At 43.4% G+C, this 22,718-nt stretch overlaps 1 protein-coding gene across 1 annotated transcript in view; it reads right to left on the bottom strand.

The window, feature by feature from the left end:
* Slc35d2 (solute carrier family 35 member D2) overlaps window positions 1-20,398 on the bottom strand; it is a 33,519-nt gene extending 13,121 nt beyond the window's left edge. Inside the window, exons 1-8 of the mRNA XM_032884944.1 lie at window positions 20,222-20,398; window positions 13,787-13,820; window positions 12,458-12,544; window positions 10,931-10,998; window positions 8,140-8,211; window positions 6,975-7,043; window positions 2,696-2,798; window positions 1,338-1,430 (exon numbers count right to left, since the gene is read on the bottom strand). Of these exons, the coding sequence (XP_032740835.1) occupies window positions 1,338-1,430; window positions 2,696-2,798; window positions 6,975-7,043; window positions 8,140-8,211; window positions 10,931-10,998; window positions 12,458-12,544; window positions 13,787-13,820; window positions 20,222-20,343 (648 nt within the window). The 5' untranslated portion in view covers window positions 20,344-20,398. The remainder of the gene's footprint in view (window positions 1-1,337; window positions 1,431-2,695; window positions 2,799-6,974; window positions 7,044-8,139; window positions 8,212-10,930; window positions 10,999-12,457; window positions 12,545-13,786; window positions 13,821-20,221) is intronic.
* Window positions 20,399-22,718: the final 2,320 nt, after the last annotated feature.

Genomic DNA, 22,718 nt, shown 5'->3' with positions numbered 1-22,718 from the left:
CATGCTGTATTATGAATCTTTTGTACTTCGGGGAGGTTTTCAATCTGAAAAAAAAAATCAATTTTATAAAACCCCTCTCCCTCAGTTGCAACCCACTACATGTATTTTGAACCTACTGTAGGGAGAGTCAAATGAGTATCCCAAGGACCTGAGGTTTGTTAACAGAAGGGCCATTTTCTCTGATTTCATTTCCCAGAGGCAGAATAAAAGCACAGTTAATAATCCACTGACTGTCTAAGTCCGAAGTGCAGGACTGACTTCCCTGAGTAGTGAGTCACCAAAAACTTTGGCCTTTCCATCTCTCCCATCAACCCATCCATACTCCCTCCAGTGACAGAGTGAAGAGTTCACTCCATGTCATCTATCTGCTTTAACTCGAACTTTACACAGATGTACACAAACTCCTTTCTTTAGTTCATAATCTAAAATGGACTCAGTCATGGCCCCAAGCAACCAGCTAAAAGACCTTGGAATAATTCAGTGAACAGTTTGAATAGTTATGGGGTGAAAACAGATCACTTTTTCCTGGTAGGGCCTCTCTCCTTTTCATTACTAATTACAGTGTACACCTTACATCTCTGGTCATCTCTTGTCATCCAGTACTTTAAAGGTGTACTCATATTTTATCTTCAGGTTCTTCTATTACATGTATATGTATGTGCATGGTGTGGGTATGTGGCTTAGGCACAGCACACGCATGGCATTCTGAAGACAATTTGCCAGAGTCAGCTCTCTCCATATGTAACATGGGTCCTGGGCCTAGAACTCAGGTCGTCAGGCTTGGCAACAGGTAACATCTCTGCAGCCCAAATGAGTTGCATTTTGAACATTTTAGCTTTTGTACTTTATCATTTTAGAGGAAAAAAATATATCTCCATTCCCCCCTTCCCTTTGTGACACCGAGGATCAAACCCTCAGTCCTGTGCATGCCAGCCAATGTTCGACCACTGGTGTACATGGTGTGCCCTAGATACTGCTTGTAGATCTTAAATGTATTTTTCTAGTTATATTTTTTCCTAATAATAATTCTACAAAGTTCTCCGGTCCATCTGCAATTTCAGTGCCTGGCAATTACTCAATTCAAAGAGCTCGCCCAAATCTCCAGAGTATGAATTGAAGCGGTCAGAGAGGGCAAACAGTGGGTGATCCGTCCGGCACCACATCAGGAGGCAAAATTCTCCTAGAATATGAGAATTTAATGAATCACATCTCCACTAACAATGGGGCTAGCTCTCGACTTACCTAAATACAATGAAGCCGACGTTGCATTGAACCCTAGCACATCCTAGCTCAGCCTCGCCGACCTTAACCATGTTCATGACACGGGCCATATTTACCTGCTGAAAGTCTCCAGTAGAGACGCTAATAATAACAGTTGGGATGAGCATGAAGCAGGCATTGTAGAAAAGCACTCCGTACTTCCCCAACTCCTGTGGGAATAAGAAAATCGCATTCAGTCGCTAAAAGGTATTGTCGTCTCCTGGGCCAATTTCTCTATTTATGCATAATTAGAATGTGTAAAAGGCTGGCAATGTCCTGTAAGACTTTTGGCCCAGGTCTGTTGTAAAATGGACCATTGCACTGTGTTGTAACTTCAGAATAAATGTTTGTTCTACACCAACAAGCACATGTACAATGGATGAAAATAGAGGGCTCGGGGCACCACCCATCCCTGACACTCCACTCGTAAGCACGTTATTCAGAGTAGCAAATCCGAAATGAGATAATGGAAATTTAAAATGTTAACCAATTCTTTTAAAACATCTGCTCCATCCATTAAAGAATAGCAGCCTACCGTGTGTTTGCTTTCACTAAAGTGGCCACCCACATCTCCTAAAAAAAAAAAAAAGGAGGAGGTGACATATTGTATTCAGGAAGGCGGTGAACCTGTTTTTGTAAAACTGTCACCATTCAAAGAAACAAATGGGCATACAGATTTTAAAAATAGCTCACAGAAAAGCACCCATCAGTCAGGGAGAACTCCCTCACGAAGCACAAAGAGCCCAGAACAAAGACCCATATGCTGGCTCACCCCAGACAGCTTCCGGTCACAGCTGGGGTTGGGTGAAGGCTGGGGCAGCTTGCAATCTGAAGAGATGGTTAGTACGGGAGGACATGACAAATGACCATCGGCCACCTCACCTCGTGAGGAAACAGGCTTGGAGAAATGAAGGTTTAAAGGCATAATGGCCTGTGAGTTACCGAAGCTTATAGCTAGAAACCTACGGCATAGACTAAAAGCTCTCAGAGTTAATATCATGACCCTCTACACTTCCTTCTAAATCTGTCATAGTTGTTAATGATGCTGCTTTAAAAAAAAATGAATTTGCTTTTCAAAATGTACATAGATATACCTCTACGTACACACATATACGCATATATTCACAAATACACGTGTACATATATATTCATGTATGTTTTGAAAAGCAAATATATATATGTATATATATTCTGAATTTACATCTAAAACAGTGACCTCTTTTCCTCCCTCTCTAATTTTCAACCAAACTCTTGCAATACCAAGAATAACAAGGTCTTATACAGACAAGATAATTAAGAAGAAACCAGCAGTTTCTAGATCACAGAGCACGCATCGAGTTGCATGCCCACTGAACATGCTCATTGTCATTTTTCATGCCGTTCCTGGAGCCAGACGGCACAGGCTAATGCTGCAGGAGGGAAGAAGGTCTGCTACCTTCGGGTCCATCTTCTGTTTGGTATAAACTCCGTTTGCTGCGGTGAAGATGTCATTCAAGAATACAAAAATGTAGCCTTCCAAGTTGAATGTGAGGTCAGAGCTGGCAGGGAGAACAGGAAGAGGAGTCGTTAATAAAGGCAACTCTCGAGCTGGCCTCAGAGCATCCTTGCTTGTCTGTGGCCTGGTCAGGTCTGTGTGCAGTGCTAGTATCATCCTTTCCCTATAGCAAACTATTCCCCTGCTAGTCATTAACTCCTCTGGTTCCTCCCAGATGAGAACAAGACAGCTGGTCAGGCGACCTCCGTTTAATTACACTTAGCTTAAGACCTGGGGACCTGAACTGTCTAGCTTTAACTACAGACCCTTTGCTTGTTAACTGATAGGTTGGCACAATAATTAGTGAGCCGTGGCTGTCCTGAGACCATCGTTTGCCCACCCACCAGTAGCCCTGCTTATTATAAGCAGGGTCATTCCCCAGGGGACAGCCTGAGAGTGACATCTCCATCTGGTGCCCAGACAGTTCCCTGTCTGTCAAAGGGTGAAACACACCGTATGTGCCTGTGTAAGCCTTCCAAGGCCCCTTCCTTCCAGGATTCTGAGCACCTCTGCAATCTCCCTCCTAAATAAGTAGGGCCAGCATAAAAACATCGAAGAGAAATGACACGTGGATGTGGCAGACAACCATGTCACGAGATGTGATTTGTCCACTCACACGTCCCGCTTACCCCATAATATAAATTGTCAGAAGGCAAACCTTCCATACACCCTCTTAGGAGGAGTACCTGGAGCTTGCGAATTTAGTCAGACAGCTAACTAGCTGGTTACTTGGTGGTTCCTGAGACAGGATTTTACGACATTTACCCAAGAGGGTCTGCAGCTCAGACAATTCCCCCTTTGTAGTACATAACACCACAGGCAGGTAACACTGCTCCTCGCTGGTTGGGGACTGATGATTTAGCAGACAAGTACAAAGGAATACAAATCGTGTTAGTATTTTCCCTGCACAGGAATCCGCACAAGAATGAAACTCAAAACAGTTGGATACAGAGATTTCTGAACTGTATTAGCAAAGCTTTCAGTGCCAAAGACAGACTGGGACCTAGCAGGAAACACAGGAGGAAGCAGTGGCAGGGAAAGGTTATTTTAGAGTTGAATTACGCAGGCTCATCTGAGTGCCAACTGTCTGTCTGTCTGTGTTCAGCAGTAGATGTTAGTGCAGGAGAGGGCCAGTTCCACAAAGGGAGGCTAAACCCAGCTGTCAGGCACAAAGGGTAGAGCAGAGCCTCCTTATATCTCTTGGTTCTCAATGAACCTTTGAGTTCAGAACAGCCCTGATGCCAAAGCAGCGAGTTCTGGCTAAACCCATCTACCTAATTTTGCTTCTCGTTCATAAATGCTGCCTGCAGGAATTGCTGGAGGGAGCTAAGTCTGAATTTGCGAATGATTCCTTTGAGCAACAGAAGTGTTAAATTCAACTTGTCTATAGTTTTTCTTTGGAGGCCGGACAGGTAGTTAGTTCTGTTGATAAAGTGTTTGTCACACAAACGCAAGGTCCTGAATTCAATCCTCAGAATCCACATTAGAAACCTAGACATGGTGACATTTTAATCCTAGAGCTGAGAGAGGGAGACAGGTAGATCCCTGGGGTTCAGTCATCAGTCAGTCTAAGCTGAATCAGCAAACAAAAAAAACGTCTCAGTAAACAAAATGGGCAAGCTGTTTGAACAAAAGGGTATACTGTGTGACATACCATAACATACCACAGCTTCCCTGGGAAGATGTTTTTTTTTTTCTTTTGTGGGGGGGAGGTTAGAGGGCAGAGATGGAAGGACTGGGAAATGGGTGGAATTGGGGTACATGATATGTAATTCACACAAAAAATCAATTAAAAATTAAAAAAAAAATTTTTTTAAAGGAAGCAAACAGACAGCTCTAGGAATGATGTTGACCTCTGTCCTCTGCAAACACAAGTGCACACACACAAGTGCACACACACACACACACACACACACACACACATGCCCATACATGTGAGCACAGCATATACACACAAAAAGTCTTAGTGAAACAAACTTTTCTAATTTTGAATAAGCAGAGAAGACCAAGGTTTTGGAGGTATGAGGAAAAGGCACTTCCTGGGAGAGCTTTAGATCCATAATCCTGTCTCCTCCATGTCCAAGAATGCCCAACAGAGAATGGGTAATCCCTGAAGCTGGCCCACCCCATTCTTACCCATCATTCACTGGACTAGTAACAAAGTGTATGAGGAATACGATACCATGCAAAGTAGAACATACGCAGGGTCAGCAGGGGGACTGTCACTGGGGCCATTCCTAAATAATGTAACGTTTTCAGCCATGTGGCTTCCTTAGATGAATAAAATATAAGAAAGGAAGCACACATCACTTATGGGCAAAAGTCTTATGAACCTGTGCAGAATTCCCCATAACTCCTGTTCCTTCCTGGATCACCAAGGAAGCCCTGTCTGAGGTAGGGACCCTGAGTAAACAGGAAACAGAACCCACACTGACTGCTCTGGGTTCACAGTCAAGGTAGGGCATATCTGATGTATAGAAACAAGTGAAACACGGGATCTGTTTATTACGGAAGGTGAGCCTGGCTCATCCAACTCAGTCTGATCAACAACTGTTTGCACAGGGGTTGGCTGACTTAGATAGACAGGAAGTTATCTCTGGAAGGGAATGAACAAGAGGCATCTTAAACAGGACACATGGAACAACAACTGGGCTTGCTCAGGGCCCTGAAACAGGATGTTGAACAATGGTGATGGTTGGCAGATAATTACGATTAAGATACTGGTGACAGTTGACTCCAGATGGACCAGCTAGGACAGGATTGCCATTCCAAGCTGGCTCCAGGGAAAGCAATATGACTTCAGAAACAATCATCAATCATCAAAATTAATTGAGTTCACTCAGGTTCTACACTGGCCACTCCTCACCAAAGACTTAGACATGTTTGTGTGTACACACGTGTGCTGGCATGCCCACACACCTGTACACTAGTACGTGTGCAGGCCAGAGGGTTATGTCACTCAGGTGTCTTCCTTGGTCACTCTCAATCTTATTTTTTGAAACAGAGTCTCTCCACTGAATCTGATGCTCACCATTTTGGGTATACTAGCTGGCCAAGTGAGTCTCAGAGACCTGCCTGTGCCAAGGTCCTGGCTATGTGCTACTACTCCTGGCTTTTTTTTTTTTTTCAGACATGGATGTGGGGATTACACGCAAATACATAGGACAGACAGAGTCATTTCCCCTGCCCTGCTTCTACATATTAATAGCAAAGGGAAGAAGTCTGAACTAGTAGTTAGCCTTGGCCTGTCCTGGAACATACCAGCATATGTAATGACCACACTCCAGTTATCATGGAACAATTAAACAACAATAATTGGCCCTGTGGCTTTGGTTCATGTCTTTAATCCCAGCACTTGGGAGGCAGAGGCCTTAGTTCAAGGCCAGCCTGGACCTGAATGAACTTGATAGACTTGAATAAACTTGGAAGGAACAGAATGAGTTCCAGGACAGCCAGGGTTACACAGGAAAAACCCTGTCTCGAAAGAAAACCAAAAACCCAAATAACAAACATACAAACCCCAAACCAATCAACCAACCAAGAAAACAACAAGTGGGTTTATAAACCCTGTTGGTTTATTTTAGGTTGTAAAGGGGTAATGTGTGTGTGTGTGTGTGTGTGTGTGTGTGTGTGTGTGTGTGTGTGTTGGGTGCTGTGGAATGAACATGGATCTTAGTGTATGCTAAGTACACATTCTACCATTGAGTTAAACCCAAACCCTACTCTGTTATTTTAAACCAAATGCCTAAGAACGCCTCAAATAGAACTTTTAAAACTAAGGCCACTCAATGACAAAAGTAAACTGGCCACTGCCTTTTGTCGAGGATAATTTTGTTAACACCCTGTAATGCTTGCAAACAGAAGAACACTGTCATCTACAGAATTTACACTCAAGACCCACACAATTGAATGTTAAAGAAAGTCATAATATTTTAAGCTATGTTGGGCCACTTTTGACAGCTACCCTTACTGCCCATGGCATTTATTTTATTTTATTATTATTATTTTTTTTATGCTCACGGGAACATGTGGGGATGCCACCAACTCCACAGATTTCTCTCCTAGCTGCTCAATCCAGCTGCAGAAAGATGGAGGAGGAAAATCCACAGGACAGGGTTGCCTATTGCCAAAAACACAGAGAAGCCCCTGAACAAAGAAGCAGGGCAGGGCCAAGTCTCACCCAGCTGCTATGACAGCCCCAAGAACAATGGCCAAGACACTGAGGATGATGCTCAACGAATACTGTTTCCTGCAGTCAAGAAAAAAGAAAGGGGAGAAATATTATTATGTTAATTAAAAAAAAAAAAACACCTGAGACATCAGTGGCTCTGTAGCTAATATCCGACATCTGACACATTCATGTAGAGAAGGCTCTGGAAATGTAAATCGGGACACACTTACTTACTTCTTAAGCTGTTGCCTTAACCTAATTATAAAGTGATTTTTCTCCTCCCCCTGGAGAGGTGCTGGGATAAAATGCAGAAGAGGGCCCGATGCACATTGTAAGGCTTAAAACATTGTACTTTTAACTAGAAATCTTTACAGCAAAATGGAAATTTGCATTTTCAGGGGTCGGCCTGAGTATTCTCCTAAGACAAGTCTATGTCAACATTTATGAGATTTAATTTATTCTGACATCATGCCATGGCCCATCAGGGCCCTCTCCCCTGCTCTTCTGCCTGCTTCCCATCCCCCTCTTTGTCACTATTCATTCCACCCAGCTCAGCACACAGATTCCAAACTGTTTAAGGATGGCTGTTACTTCTTTTATAATTTCCTACCACAATGCCATTTGTCTGCTGTAAAATAAACATTTAAATAACCCTCACTGAGATAATAGGGGACTGTGGAAACAGTCGACTTTTTTTTTTTAAATGAAGAAATAATTTTTTTGTTAGTTGCTGCGAGAAGCTACTCAAATCAATTACTCAGAAAGACGGCCCCGTGGTGAGGATCTGTGGGATTAAAAATAACACAGAGAGACTGGGGAGATGGCTCAGGTCTTGTTCAGCAGGCATCAAGCATGAGGATCTGAGGTCAGATCCCCAAAACTCAAGTGAAAATATAGGCCACAGCACAAGCCTACAAGGCAGAGACAGGCAGAGACTTGCCCGCCAGCCAGTCTAGCCAATCAGTGAGCTGCAGGTTCAGTAAGAGACCCTCTCTCAAACAACAGTGGAGAGCAATAGAGAAAAATATAGGATATCAACCCATGTCTTCTACATGCATATACATAGTCTCACACACCCACATGTAACATATATGAATATACTCCCCACCCATACAAACACAGTACTCGGGAAAATTTGATGAAAAAAAAAAAACCCAAAAACCGAAAGACTTACCCAAGTATGATGGCCTCCAGGAGTAAAGTGAGTGGAATTGTAAATTTCCTGAGCACAGTGAACATGGGCAAGCTGTCAGAAAAGATTCAACCCTAACATCAGATACAGTGTCAGTTGCTGCTTCTGTTCTTAAACATGGTGAACATTTTTAATTAAGGTCATTATCCAAGTTAAATATAATGAGTTAACATTCATTGTAATATTTCCAGTTAACAAATCACATTGGGCTGGAGAGGCGGCTCAGCGGTTAAGAACACTGACTGCTCTTCTTGAGGTCCTGAGTTCAATTCCCACAACCACATGGTAGTTGGCAACCATCTGTAATGGGATCCGATATCCTCTTCTCGAGTGCCTGAAGACAGCTACAGTGTACTCAAATAGATTAAAAATAATAATAATAATTCTTTAAAAAAAAACCCAAACCATATTAAGTCATAAAATAGGGATTGAATAATTTTGTTCATAAATTGATTGTGGTGGCTTGCACAGATGTATCCTCACCCACCCACAGATTCATTCATGTGTTGAACTCCTGGCACTATGAGGAGATAGGGCCTGGCTGGAGTAGGTGTGGCCTTGCTGGAGGAAACGTGTCACTGTGGGGACAGGCTTTGAGGTCTCGTGTGCTCAAGCTGTGCCCAGTGTAGCTCACAGTCACTTCTGTTGCCTGTGGATGCAGAACTCTCAGCTCCTTCTGCAGCATGGTGTCTTCCTGCACACCCCATGTTTCCTGCCACGATGATAATGGACTGAACCTCTGAACTGTAAGCCAGCCCCAATTAAATGTTGTCCTTTATAAGAGTTGCCGTAGTCTTGGTGTCTCTTCACAGCAACAGAAACCCTAAGCCACTGATCCAATGCAAAATCTCTACCAGATCTCACTTGGCTTTCTCTTTGCAGAAACTGACAAATTGACTCCAAAAATTAAGAGAGAAATCCAAGGGACCAAGAAAGCCAAAACCACATTGAAACAAAGTCAAGGGCCTGGAGAGAAGGTTCAGTGGTTAGGAGCACTTGCTGCTCTTCCAGACAACCCAATTTCAGCTTCCAACATGCACAATGGAACTACCTTCAGCTCCCAGCATGCACATGGACGCTCACAACCACCTGTAACTCCAGCTCCAGGGGATCTAAAACATCATTTTAAAATATATTTTTTTTCTGGCCTTAAAACTGCTCTTGTCACTCACATGCACATACCCCATGCACCATATATCACACATATGAATATATAATTAAAAAATAAAATAATTCATTTTAAAAATATATTTTTAAAAATAACAAAGTTAGGGTACTGGGGAGACAGCTTGGATGGTAAAGCTGCCCAGATACTGAGCGTAATCCCATGACACAATCAGTGGAATGAGAAAACTGATTCTGGGTGGTTTAAAAAAAGAAAAGATTTATTTATTTTATGTATGTGACTGCTCTATCTGGAGGTACACCTGCAGACCAGAAGATGGCATCAGATCCTAGTATAAATGGTTGTGAGCTACCATGTGGTTGCTGGGAATTGTACTCTAGACCTCTTAACCTCTGAGCCATCTCTCCAGATCAAAGGACTCACACACACACGCACACATGCAGACAAATAGACACATGCACACACACTCGAGCATGTGCACACATACAGATTTTTTCTTCAAAAAGACATAAACACATACACATGTACATTCACACGCACACACACATGCACACGATCATCTGTCGACTTTTGCACAACTCTTGTTTTCCTATTTTTGCATTTCAGACCACACTTTCTAGTTAGTAGTTTTGTAGGATACTGTGGTCTTTCTGTACTGTGATTTTAATTTTCGCAGTAGCTTTCAATAAAATTACAATAGCCCAAGTGATGAAATAAGAAAGACTATACCTTTTTTATAGTCCGAACCTATAACTATTGTCTGTTATTCATTTTTTTCCATATACCAAACATGATCTATACCAAATCTGACAGAATATTTCTGGTTCTGTAAAGCCATGACAAAACCCAAAGTTACCATGATCATATTAGTATGAATGCACCCAGATAATTAATCTCTATCTGACAGATATGAACCTCATATTCTATGTTAAGACATGAATATCAAGAAAAATAAGCTTTTATTTGTTTATTATTTTACTTTTTGGTTTTGTCTTGTTTTTTGAGAGAGGGACTTACTATGTAGCTCTGGCTGTCCTAGAACTCAATACGTAAACCAGGCTGGCCTCAAATTCAGAGACCCACCTGCCTTTGCCTCCTAAGTGCTGAGATTAAAGGTTTGCACTACCACACGAGACAATACACAAGCTTTTAAACATTCCTAAAAACATTTTGAGTTAAGCTCAAAACTATGCTTTCCCAAATTGTTAAATATCACCGTTTCCCATGGGACACTCGGGATGGCTGAGCCGGCTGTCAAACCTGGGGAGAGGGCACCTTAAGTGAGGAGTCACCCCCATCACCATGGCCTGTGGCCATGTCTGTGCAGCATTTTCTAGATTGATCAACGATGGAGTAGGACCCAAGCCAGTGTAGTCAGTGCTATGCCCAGGAAGTAGCTGATCCAGCCAGAGGAAGCATGCCAACAAGCAGTATTACCAGAATAACTGGCTCCTCTTCCGTCCCTGCCCTGCCTTCCCTGAAGAAATGGTAACCTGAAAACTAAAATATACCCTTTCCTGCCCAAATGTTTGGGGCCATGGTGTTTATGATAACAACAGAAAGCAAGCTAGGAAGACACCCAAGCAAAACCTGGGAAAATCAAACTTGGGTGTTTGAACCACTGGAGGTGGTCACCTTGAACTGTACCTTAATTTACTTGTGCTTGATAAGCCACTTATGTGGTTTCCAACGTAGAGAAGAGGCAGAGGGAACACCTTCAATAAAAGGAAAAGGATGCGGTTAGAACTTCATTCTCATATTCTCCCTGTGTGTGTATGTTGGGTGTGAATGGCGTGTGAGCGTGTGAGCGTGTTCTGAGACATCAAGAAACAGATGCGTGGGGGTTGGGGATTTAGCTCAGTGGTAGAGCGCTTGCCTAGGAAGCGCAAGGCCCTGGGTTCGGTCCCCAGCTCCGAAAAAAAAAGAACCAAAAAAAAAAAAAAAGAAACAGATGCGTGACCAGCTCTCACCCCACAAACCTGTCCCCCAGGGAAGGAGAGCCTGCTTGACCAAGCCCTGCCAAGACCCTTTGATCACCATGAGCTGAAGATTCTAGAAGGCCAAATAGGGAAACCTCAAGATTACGGAGAATTAAAACATTGCAGACAAAAGAAACCATCTTGGGCTATTTTTAGTCCCTTCAAAAACCATCTACTCCCAGCATAGTATCTAACCTAGCATCCTAAAATTATCAACTCTAAATATATATGAAGAAGCCATTCGAGGGCCTCACCCTTAGGAAACATCAATTAAACCTCTCAATCCAAAGACTACCGTCAGCTATTTCATATCATCTGTCAAAAGATTACTCTAAGAATTTAATGTCTGCTTCATGCCTGGTTCCCTGCAACTACCTGATAAAAACTGCTTTTCCACTCCATATCCCCAAGAGGAAGTCAGATCTTCTAATGCTTCTTCCACGTATATTTCTACATGTACCCAATATATCAAACCGTATATTCTATTCTTTACTCAATAGCTTCTATCAGTTTAAACTAAAATGAAATCTGAAAGCATACACAATAAACTAGGAACCAGGGCAAATCTGGCCTGTGCCTTGTTTGTATAAATAAAGTTTTATTGTAACATAACTGCACTGACTCATTTGCATATCACACAGGGCTGCTTTTATGGTACAGTAACAGAGAGAACCTGGCCCTTAGCCACAGAGTTTGCAAACCCTGGCTCCGAAAAACCAAATATTTGGGTTGTTAAGCACATGCATTCACCTTTTCCTGTCTCCTACTTCAATGAAGGTGTGCTGAGGTAGGGCTTACACAGATGCAAAGTAGCCAAACTCTGGCCTCACACTTGCACTCACTGACTGACCTCCCAAACCCAGCCCAGCCATATTTTTATCTTCACTGCATTATATAAATAGTTATTTATAAAATATTAATTAAGAACTTTCTCTTCCAGTACTGAGGAGGCTGAAGCAGAAGGATTTTTAATTCAAAGCCAACCTAAGGAACATAATGAGGGCGAATCTCAAAGAAGGAAAAGAATAGTTTTCTGCTGAGCGTAAGCAAGAAGTGTAATCCAAAGTTTGGAACAGGCTCCTGCTTGCAGGTCAGTTTTTTAAATCCCATTCGGCTTTTGTTTTTATGTCTTTGTTTATTTTTGTTTGTTTGTTGTGATTTGTTTTATTTTATTTATTAGTGTTTCAACACATACCTTTCCAGGAATTTTCTTGTCAAAATCAGGGAAGTGGATTATTTTATTTAGCTTGGACACATACAGTATCATTATGGTGGTAGTCATCTAAAAGGAGAAAAAAAACTTAGCAAAACATCATCTGGAAAGACAGTACAAGGTACCCTGACAGAACCAGAAGCAAATGTTTATCAAAAGGTAACCTAAAAACTCCACTTTTCCAGGCTGGAGGGAGGGATTTCGTGGAAGCTAAAATTCACACCACTGGATGGGTCCCATCAGAAGAACAAGCAAGATGTATAATCAATTACCTCAGGAGTTCTAGAAATGCTGATGAAGAAAAGGAAGGGTGCCTCAGAGAGTGGTCACACTTCCTACAAACTGAGCTTGGTCTCTCAGGTTCTCCTTTCAAAAGCCAGGGAGGAAGGAAACACGTCTTACAAAGGGAACACTACACTCCTAGACAGGCGTAGGAACACACACTTTTAATCCCTGGAGAGGCAGGTGGATCTCTGTGAATTCGAGGCTAGTTTGGTCTACACAGTGAGTTCCAGGACAACAAGGGGCCACACAGAGAGAGGAGAGCAAGGAGGTGGGAAGGTGCAGACACCACATGCATGCACTTCTTTACAGATATGAAAATAGGCCGGGACTTTCTGAAAGAGGAAAGGGAGAGGGAGGATGGGAAGTGAAATGGTTAAACTGTATTGAACACACTAAAAATATAAAACTCGTCGCTTTGTACAATTAATACAGGCTAATATAAATGCCCTAAGGAAAGGGAAAGGGCATTGCTTTGGGAAGAACGGCATTAAGATTTTTCTTCTTAGAGCCTGAGAGCTGGCTCAGCAGTTAAGAGCACACAGAGAGCCCAAACTTGGTTCACCATCCATGTTGCGTGGCTGCAAACCACCTTGTAGCCAGTTATAAAGAATCTAATTTCCTCTCCTGGGCAACTCCATGAGCAAACACACACACACACACACACACACACACACACACACACAAAATTTTAAAACAATGACAGTAAGTCTTAACAATCTTCTAATTCTAGGACATAATATATACGTCAGAAACCCCCATCTTATTACTTTTGAAATAGAGTCTTCATCTCCTATGCAAATTTTAGAACTTACTCAATTATCCTCATACGAGAATGCAAAAGTTTAGGAACTGCTTCGATACCGTTATGGTAAACTTTGGTTCTCATTTACCTGTGAGGGGCACTGGTGTACCGCAGCATGTGTGTATAGGTTGAGGCAACGTGTGCCAACCACAGTCTTAAACAAAAGCACTTAAAATAGCTTGTATACCAAAGGCTAGTTAGGACTTTAGTATTTTTCAACTCACCTGTCCAATTCCAAGAACAATTGGTGAGGGAAAACTGCAAGAAATACAGAACGACAAATCAGTTTAGCTGCATATAAAAACCTGAAGAAAATAAGTAAAACAAGAACTGTGACGGAGATTAGACAACAGAAACTTCAATTTTTTTTTTCTGTTGTCCATTTCTTTTTCATTAAAAAAAAAAAAAGGTTGCTAAGCTTGGCAGTTTTCTTTTGTTCTGTGAAGTAAAGTAAATATAAGAAAAAGTGGAGCAATACAATAAAGCTAATAAAAAATGTAAAATATTACATACAAGAAGACCTCTTATGGGCTAGAGAGAAGGCTTAGTGGTTAGGAGCACTGACTGCTCTTCCAAAGGTCATGAGCTCAATTCCCAGCAACCACATGGTGGCTCATAACCATCTATAATGGGATCCGATGTCCTCTTCTAGTGTGTCTGAAGACAGTTACAGTGTACTCACATACGTACAGTAAATAAATAATAATAATATTAGTGTTTACAAGCAAATAAAACTGATATTTAAAAAAAAGACCTCTTACAGTAGTTTGAATAAGACTGCCTCTCCATCCATAAGCTAATTTATTTGAATGCTCAGTAACCAGGGAGTGGTACTATTTGAAGGAATTAGAAGCATTAGGACCTGTGGCCTCAATGGAAGAAATGTGTCACTTTATAGAGGTTTCAAAAGCCCACACCAGGCCTTGTCTCTGTCCCTCTCTGCCTATGAATCGGGATGAAGAATTCTCAGCTACTTTTCTAGCACCATATCTGCCTAAATGTCGCCATGTTCCCCACGATGATGATAATGGATTAAACCTCTGAAACTGTAAGCCAGCCCCAATTACTGCCATGGTCATGGTGCCTCTTCCAGCAATGGAACACTAAGACACCTCTACACAGAAAACTGTGAACTGAAATTAAAAGTTAAAGAAGAATAAACTATTGGTGCAGGCAGGCCTGTTGTTTTGACTAACTGCAAGGTTAGGCAGAGGGATCCCAACTTCAAGGCCAGCCTGAGCAAGTTAGGGAGACCCTGTCTCCAAATAGAACATGGCTCAGTGGTTAACAGCCCTTACTGCGGGCTGGAGAGATGGCTCAGCGGTTCAGAGCACTGATTGCTTTCCCAGAGGTCCTGAGTTCAATTCCCAGCAACCACGTGGTGGCTCACAACCATCTATAATGGGATTGGATGCTTTCTTCTGGTGTGTCTGAAAACAGCTACAGTGTACTCGTATAAATTTAGAAAAAAAAAAAGCCCTTACTGCTCTTCCAGGGGATCTGAGTTCAGTTCCCAGGACCCACGTAGGGCAGGTACCAATAACTCCATTTCCAGAGCCTCAGCACTCATATACATATTTAAAATAAGAAAAACAAATCTTTGGAAAAGGTAGGCAGGCAGATACACAGGCTACCCTCAGAAAGATAAGTAACATGCCCTCCCATTTCTTTCTGGATTAAAGAACACTTAGAAATAAATGAGCAAAGGAGTAATGCTTATGAGATGCACTTTTACAAAATGTAATTCAAAATGTATATCGTCTCCATCTAGACATTCATATCTGTGTACTTATCCCTCCATCCAAATCTGAAACTATTCTAATAATTACAGTAATTTAAAAGTGGTTTCCGTCTAAAGGTTCTCTTGTGTTTGCATTCTTTCCAGTGACAGTGACGGAATGCCTTTCCCGAAAGCCAGAATGATAAAACAGACATTTAAGGGCAATGCACCCAGTTGCCTGTCTACAGATCATTCTTGTTCATTTTGGGGGGGCAGTTGTTTCAGAGGAGTGCTTGTTCGTTGTTTGAACAGCTTCCTTGTGTTGTCCAAGCTACCCTTGAACTCTCAGACTTGAGAAAGTATTGAGAACGAAAGGTGGGTGCCACCGAACCCCATTCACCAATTCGTGAGTTGAATTCTGTGGGAGCAAAGGTAAAGAAGTGCATGCATCCAAGAGTGTGACTGAACTGTGGAGATTACACGGTGGGTGAGGTACTAGCTGTGCAAACATGAACCTGAGTTTGAACTGCAAGCACCCTAAAAGATCACACACACACACACAGGTCTCTGGTGAATAACTAAGCAAATACAGAGAGCAAGTTCTGAGCAAATATTTGTTAAACTGAATAAAACCAGTTTGATTTTTTTTGTTTGTTTGTTTTGTTTTGTTTTGATACAGGGTTCTCTGTGTAGCCCTACCTGTCCTGTGGCCCTCAAACTTAGCAATCTTCCCGCCTCACCTTCTGAGTACTGATATTACAGGTGTGCCCGACTTTTATATTCAATACTTTTAGAATTAAATGTCCCTAGAAAGTGTTCACATGGGCAGTCTGCCTGTACAGCGCTTATGATAACGACTGTGGGCACTTGGCCACAGGCTCCCAGAACACACATTTCAAGGTGGTCCTGCTTTTCTTCTGGTCCTTGAAAGTCTCTAAGTTCACAGGCTTACAGACTCTCTCTCCTGCTAGGTAAATCTAGCATTACACTTGTCCTGGCCTCTCTGGTGCCAAGTCATAGCTGCTTGCTATAAACTCTTCATGTCTTCAAAACGAATAAATAATACCACCTGGGAAACTCTGACATATCACCAAGCTCAGTGACGAGCACAAGTTACAGCCTAGGCCCCCTCTGAACTACAACTTCTACGTGCTGACCCTGAGGAAATAACTTCCCAGATTTTTCCTCAGTGATGCTGGTGACTTCTTAATCACAGCTGATTCTTCGGCCCCAGCTGACCAGCATTGATTGACCCAGCAAAGCAAAGGTTTTGCTCTAGGGGTTGTGGTTTCTTGTTATCCACAGTGGATTCTTCAGTTCTAACTGACCAAGAAAAAACAGATTCTTAATTAAAAATTTTAAAAAAAATCACATAATGGCCCTGATAGAATCTTTGCTTCTCTCTGAAACGTCACAAGCTAGACATCTATGGCCTGCATGATTCTCAACGTTCTTCTTCCCCAAGCTTCCCTAGAACAGCCCGCTGAGTTGTGAGCACTCAATAGCTTTTCCAATCCAAAGTTCAAATGTCACCACCATCCTCCCCAAAACACATGGTCAGGCATGGTTAGGTCTATGACCCAATACCAATTCCTGCCTTAGTTAAGATTTTCATTGCTAGGGTTGGGGATTTAGCTCAGTGGTAGAGCGCTTGCCTAGCAAGCACAAGGCCCTGGGTTCAGTCCCCAGCTCTGAAAAAAAGAAAGAAAGAAAAAAAAAGATTTTCATCGCTGTGATAAACCACCATGGCCAAAAACAATTTGGGGAAGAAAGGGTTTATTTCACTTACCCTTCCAGGTAACAGTCTATCACTGAGGAAAATCAGGGCTGGAGGTGAAGCAGACGCCATGGAGGACACTGCTTACTGGCTTGCTTTGCCTATTTCGTTATACTACCCAAGCGTGAGTGGCACTTTCCACAATGTGCTGGGCCCTCTCACATCAATCACTATTTAAGAAAATGCCACTCAGGCTTCCTATAGGCCAATCTCATGGAGGCATCATCTCAACTGTGATTTCCCTTCTCAGATGACTCTCCCAACTTGTGTCAAGTTGATAAAAAACTAGCCAGGACGAACATGAACTTATCTTAACAAAAGAGCCTAGACCACACACAGGGCTTGTCCCCACAACCAAAAGTAATCTGTTCAAAATGCAACAAAAGAAGCCCCCTGAGCTCCATCCATGCCCACAATCTTGTCAGAGAACTGTCAAAAACTTCTTCCTTCCCCCTCTAGCCCGCACTCTTGCTCAAACAGCTATTGCTAGAGTCAAGTTGCTTGCTGTGGATCCTTGTAACTCAATCACCCCAACCTTCTTCTCAACAATGTGTGCCTCAAGAATCTTGAAATGAGAAAAGTGAGTGTCATTCCAACAGAGCCGGGATGTATAACCTTACACTACAGAAACGAAGCGGGGAGGTAAGGAAATTGTATTTATAAGGAGTATAAAGCCCTTTAGCTTTCCTGAAGCAAAAACGTCACTCGTAATTATCTTCCTCCTCTCTCCCCTCGGTGCTAGGTAGATATGAAACTCCTGATTTATATGCTAGGTGGCCACGTTACCACTGGACTACACACACCCCTAGACTGGAACTCAAAGCTTTGAAGATGAAACGGTCAGGGTACTGGACACCTATTGTCTTCAGAGCAGTGGCCAGCGTTCACTGAAACAAGAGAATGTATTTCTTAGAGGCATTGCTGTCGCGGCCAATCAGCAGCCTGCAAGCTTTAGTGCCTTTGGCTGACGGAACCACGAGTTGCTCCCAAACGTGCTCATGACACCCTTATGTTTCTAATTGTAGATTTTGGCTTTCCCTTAAGATTTGTTTTATTGCGTGTGTTTAGGTGTTTTGCCTGCATGTGTGTACTAGGTGAATGCCTGGTACCTAAGAAGACCAGAAGAGAGCACTAGATTCCCTAGAACTGGAGTTATGGATGGCTGTGAGTCAACTCAGGGGTGCCAGAAACCAAACTGAGTCCTCTGCGAGGTCAGTCAATGCTCTTAACTGCAGGGCCATGTCTCCAGCGCCTTTGCGTTTTCTTTATTTTTACTTTGAGGCAAGGTCTCTTATGGCTCAAGATGACCTTGGACTTGATAGATCTCCCAAGTGACGGGTGTCCAACTGTCAGTGTAGTGCTAGGGACTGAATCCAGTGTTTTGCAGGTCAGGCGAGCATCACCCCTATTCTGACACTTTCTTTTTTCTTTGCGGACTTAACACTACATGTATTAACTGGCTTAAGTGAATATTCATTTTAATTTAACATACTGTTTGTGGTTTTGTTTTGTTTTTTTCATAAATACTTACTTTTCTTCCTATGCTTGTGAGAGGGTGTTAGATTCCCTGGAGTTGAAGTTATAGGTAGCTGTGAGCCAACCAATGTGAATACTAGGCTGGGAAGATGGTTTGGTGTGTAAACTAGCCTGCTGCCAAGTCGAACAAACTGAGTTCCATGCCTGGGATCCACACAGTGGAAGGAGAAAACTGACTCCTGGAGGTTGTCCTCTGACCTACACACACACACACACACACACACACACAATGGTACTAGTTTATTGCTGGTACACTAGGATGTGAGATTAAGGGTTTTTACCTGTTCTACTCACTTCAGTTACCTATGTGTCTGAGAGCATGGCTGTCATATCCTAGGCACACGCTGAATGGAGGCTCTGTCCCCGCCCTCCCTGTATAGCTCTACTGGTGTCTACATGGCACTTGGTCACTCCCTTCCAGTCATCCAGCCATGTCAACTTTCTCTCTGCTCTTCCAGGAAGCCAAGCTCTTGCTGCTCTCTTCTGTCTGACCCTGTTCTCTCTCGGGTCACATCTGAAACGCTTTATCAGTTCTTGAACCTGATTGTTTACTCCCTACTGTTGAAGCAGAACTACTTCCGTCAAAGCTGCTCCACACGGTCCATACCTAGTCTTCCCAGCACCCACCATGGGCTCAGCATAGTAGATACTCAATAGTATCTGTTGGACTTACAACCTGTGGACCTGATGTGGGTCTGCGTTTTCCCAAATACAAGACAAAAAGGCAGACCTGTGGAGTTTACAGAGTGCCTTGGGTTGTGGCTGCTCAGGCAAGGCCCTGGGAAGTCAATACCATGCTTGCGGTCAGCTAGGTTCTCTATGTAAGAAAAGTGCTAAGTGTGGACTATTGCCAGGGAGCAGAGCAGTCAACCCTGGGGCCAGATTTAAAGCACAGTTCTCTCCGGATTCTACCACACAGTAGAATTAAGTAGGATATTATTATAGTCTTTACGAATATGTTCAAAGAAGCATAGAGTTGCTGGTGAACTCCACTCTGATCCAAAAAACTTATCTTGTAAACTTCTGGATGGTTACTTGAGAATGGACGATTAACCTACATAAACAGGTCACAAGTCCAGATGTAATCGATGGGACATACATTTTTGTTTTGTTTGTTTTGCTTGGAGCTGGAGATGTAGCTCAGTAAAAGTGAAAAGCCTTGGGCTGCTTCCCCAGCACTATATAAAACAGGTGTGGTGTTACACACAGGAGGTGGGGACAGGAAAACCATTAGGTAGTCCAGAGGTTAGCCTGGGCTGCATGAAACCCTGTTGCAAAAACACCACAAAGATTAAAAGGTAATAATTTGCCCAAAATACACTTATGTTTACGATGTTGCAACCTGTCATAACAGCACTAGAGAGGTTCAGTAATGAGGATTTGAGTTCGAGGCCAGTGTGAGCTACCTGATGAATGCCTTGTCTCAAAATAAGTAGCCCTTAAAGTCACTTTTTTCCTCAGTTGGTGTACTTATTTAAGGCTTGCAAAATTGGCTCTCCAAGTTCAGCTGGTGTGTGCTGTGCTCTTGATCGCAAGTGGACTTTGTTGGGTGGTGACTTGGTAAAGGCAGAGCACACTCGGCTTTCCACGCCCCCGCCACCCCGCATCCCATATAACCAGCCTCACCCATATGTGGTCAGCAGCGCCTTGTTGACTAGCACGATGAGGAAGGAGCATGTCCCGTAGAAGAGCGCGGATAGCAGCCTGGCCAGGCGAGAGGGCAGCCGCGCCGCGTCGGGCTCCTCCATCTCTGCCCTCCGCCGACCAGCCCTAACCCAGCCCGCGGTCCCGCCCCCAGCAGCCAGGGAAGAGGGTGCGGCAGGAACAGGAAGAGTCGGGGCGCGAACTCCGATCACGGCCCGCCCCGCGCCCCGTGCCCGTTCCTCTAGTGAGCTCTCTCCTTGGAGGTGTCCACCGCCTGGGAATGCCGGAAAAACTGCCTTAACCGGCACCCCCAGAAAGGTTGAGGTTCGTTTCCGCTTTTTTGTTTGTTTTAAAAAGTGTAATTTACATCCTACCGGGCGCGCCTGAGTAGCGAGTTACAGATGCGTTCTTGACAACTGAATACAGCCAAGCAAACACGCAAATCCGAGCTCAACATCCCCACAAAGGGCAGGAGTTGCCCCGAGCCCTCCCCCCGTGGGTCAGTGCCAGCTGTGGTGCTGGGCTACACCTCCCTGCGTATGGTTCGGTGCTCAGAGCGCCCCCATCTGCCGCGGTGGATGGCATAATGGTAATTCCCAATTTACAACTAGTACTAAAAATGCTTCCAGGCATAGTTCAAGATAAGCGCTTGTGCGGAACGCTTCTGTTTCTCGTTCGTAAGTGCCTAAGACTGGCATCCACCATAAATGCCATGTATTCGGTTTCTCTTCCTCCGGACACATTTGGTAAATTCAGGCCTCCCTCACGCAAGGCCCACTTCTCCCTAGAACAGCAGCCCCAGGATCCCTGGTTCTTGTGAATAAAAGATCAGAACTGCAGAAGGACTGAAGCATTATTTCCACTGAAGAGTTCCATATCTTTAATTCTAGATAATAATTTTAAAAATCTTAGAAAAGCTTAAGATGTCCTGTTAAATAGGTGAAGGTCAGCTGTATAAAAAGGCTAGATAGAACTGTCTGCCAACAGCTGGATTGGAAGCTGAGCAGAATTTTTGGGAAGTGGCCTAACACTGAAAATTTTAGCTAGTCGAGCTCAAATTACCTCAAAGAAAGGAAACAAAGGCACATAAGATATTAAAATCTAGTTACGGACTGGAGAGATGGAGCGAGAGTTGGGAGCTCTAGTTGTTCTTGCCAAAGACACAGGCTGTTCTAACACACAGCTACCTGTAATCCCAGCCAGCTCCATGTAGATCTGATGCCTCTGGCCTGGGCAGACATAGGTACTCAGTGTATACAGATACACACAGGCATATGCAGAATTAACAACAAATCCTTTTTAAAATTGTACTAACATCAGCAGAAGTCTGCACTTGGGCACTCTTAACGATCATTCAAATTTGTCCTCATGTTCAGATGTATTGCACTTTTCACCTGTATTAACTTGCATTACACAGCCCGACCTCCGTTTCTGAGTTCTGTCGGCACGCACCGGTGTTAGGTCGAAAGGGTTCCTCATTCCCTGGTAAAAAAGCAGGCTGAGTTGGTTCAACTCAGCTCGACCTGGGCTATAGTAAGATTCCTAGCAGTTGGATAAAAGCCAGCAGAAACAAATTAATCCAAACCTTAGGGGAATCAGCAGCTTGATTTGGATAGGAGAGCACGGGTCCCTTGGTCCATCTGTGTCTCTTCTGGGTGTTACGTACCAGAGGTATCAGAGGGGCACAATGAAGAATCTGCCAACGGGACTGCTCACTCCATCATGGACCACTGAGGTTTATGTTGTGCGTATAAAAGAAAACAAGTATCCAGAGGAGAAAGAGAAAGAGGGCTGCACTTGGCCAGGGAAGTGGGAGGGGACTTGACCAGGGAAGTGGGAGGGGATAGTGGAGACAGAGAACAGAATATAGAGCTAGAAGATAGCAAGAGAACAGTAAGAATAACAGGTTATAAAGGGATGAAGAGCGGAGCAGGCATGGCAGGTAGGAGACTAGGGTAGGCTTTGAAGCATTTAACAATCACTTGTGAATAGGATCTGAGGGAACCTGGAGGCCTGTGCAGTCATGGTCAATGGAGCCACACATCCTTTCTAAGTATCTAACTGTCAAAATCCTGCTAGTCTAGGTTGAGTTGGGCCTAGACTCAATTTTGGACTGTATCAGTGCATCTGCCCTTTTGAGGGAAGTTGGGGTATCCATTGGACCTGACAATCAGGGTAGGGCAACCTTGAAAGATGAACCAAAAATAACTCAGGTAAAAAGAAAACCTAGCGGGCTCTTCGAAGGATGATTCCAAACTCTCCACCCTTGAGTAAAAGGAAATCTCCACTTATTACCCTAAATAAGACCTGAGATTGGGCTAGAGAGATGGCTCAGAGGCTAAGAGCACTGACTGCTCTTCTAGAGGGCCTGAGTTCAATTCCCAGCAACCGCATGGTGGCTCACAACCCTCTGTAATGAGATCTGGTGCCCTCTTCTGGTGTGTCTTAAGACAGCTACAGTGTATTCACATAAATAAAA

Source organism: Rattus rattus, chromosome 14, assembly GCF_011064425.1.
Source record: "Rattus rattus isolate New Zealand chromosome 14, Rrattus_CSIRO_v1, whole genome shotgun sequence".
NCBI classification, from domain to species: Eukaryota; Metazoa; Chordata; class Mammalia; order Rodentia; family Muridae; genus Rattus; species Rattus rattus.
Note: the sequence above shows the minus strand (reverse complement) of the source record. Positions and strands in the feature narration are given on the sequence as shown.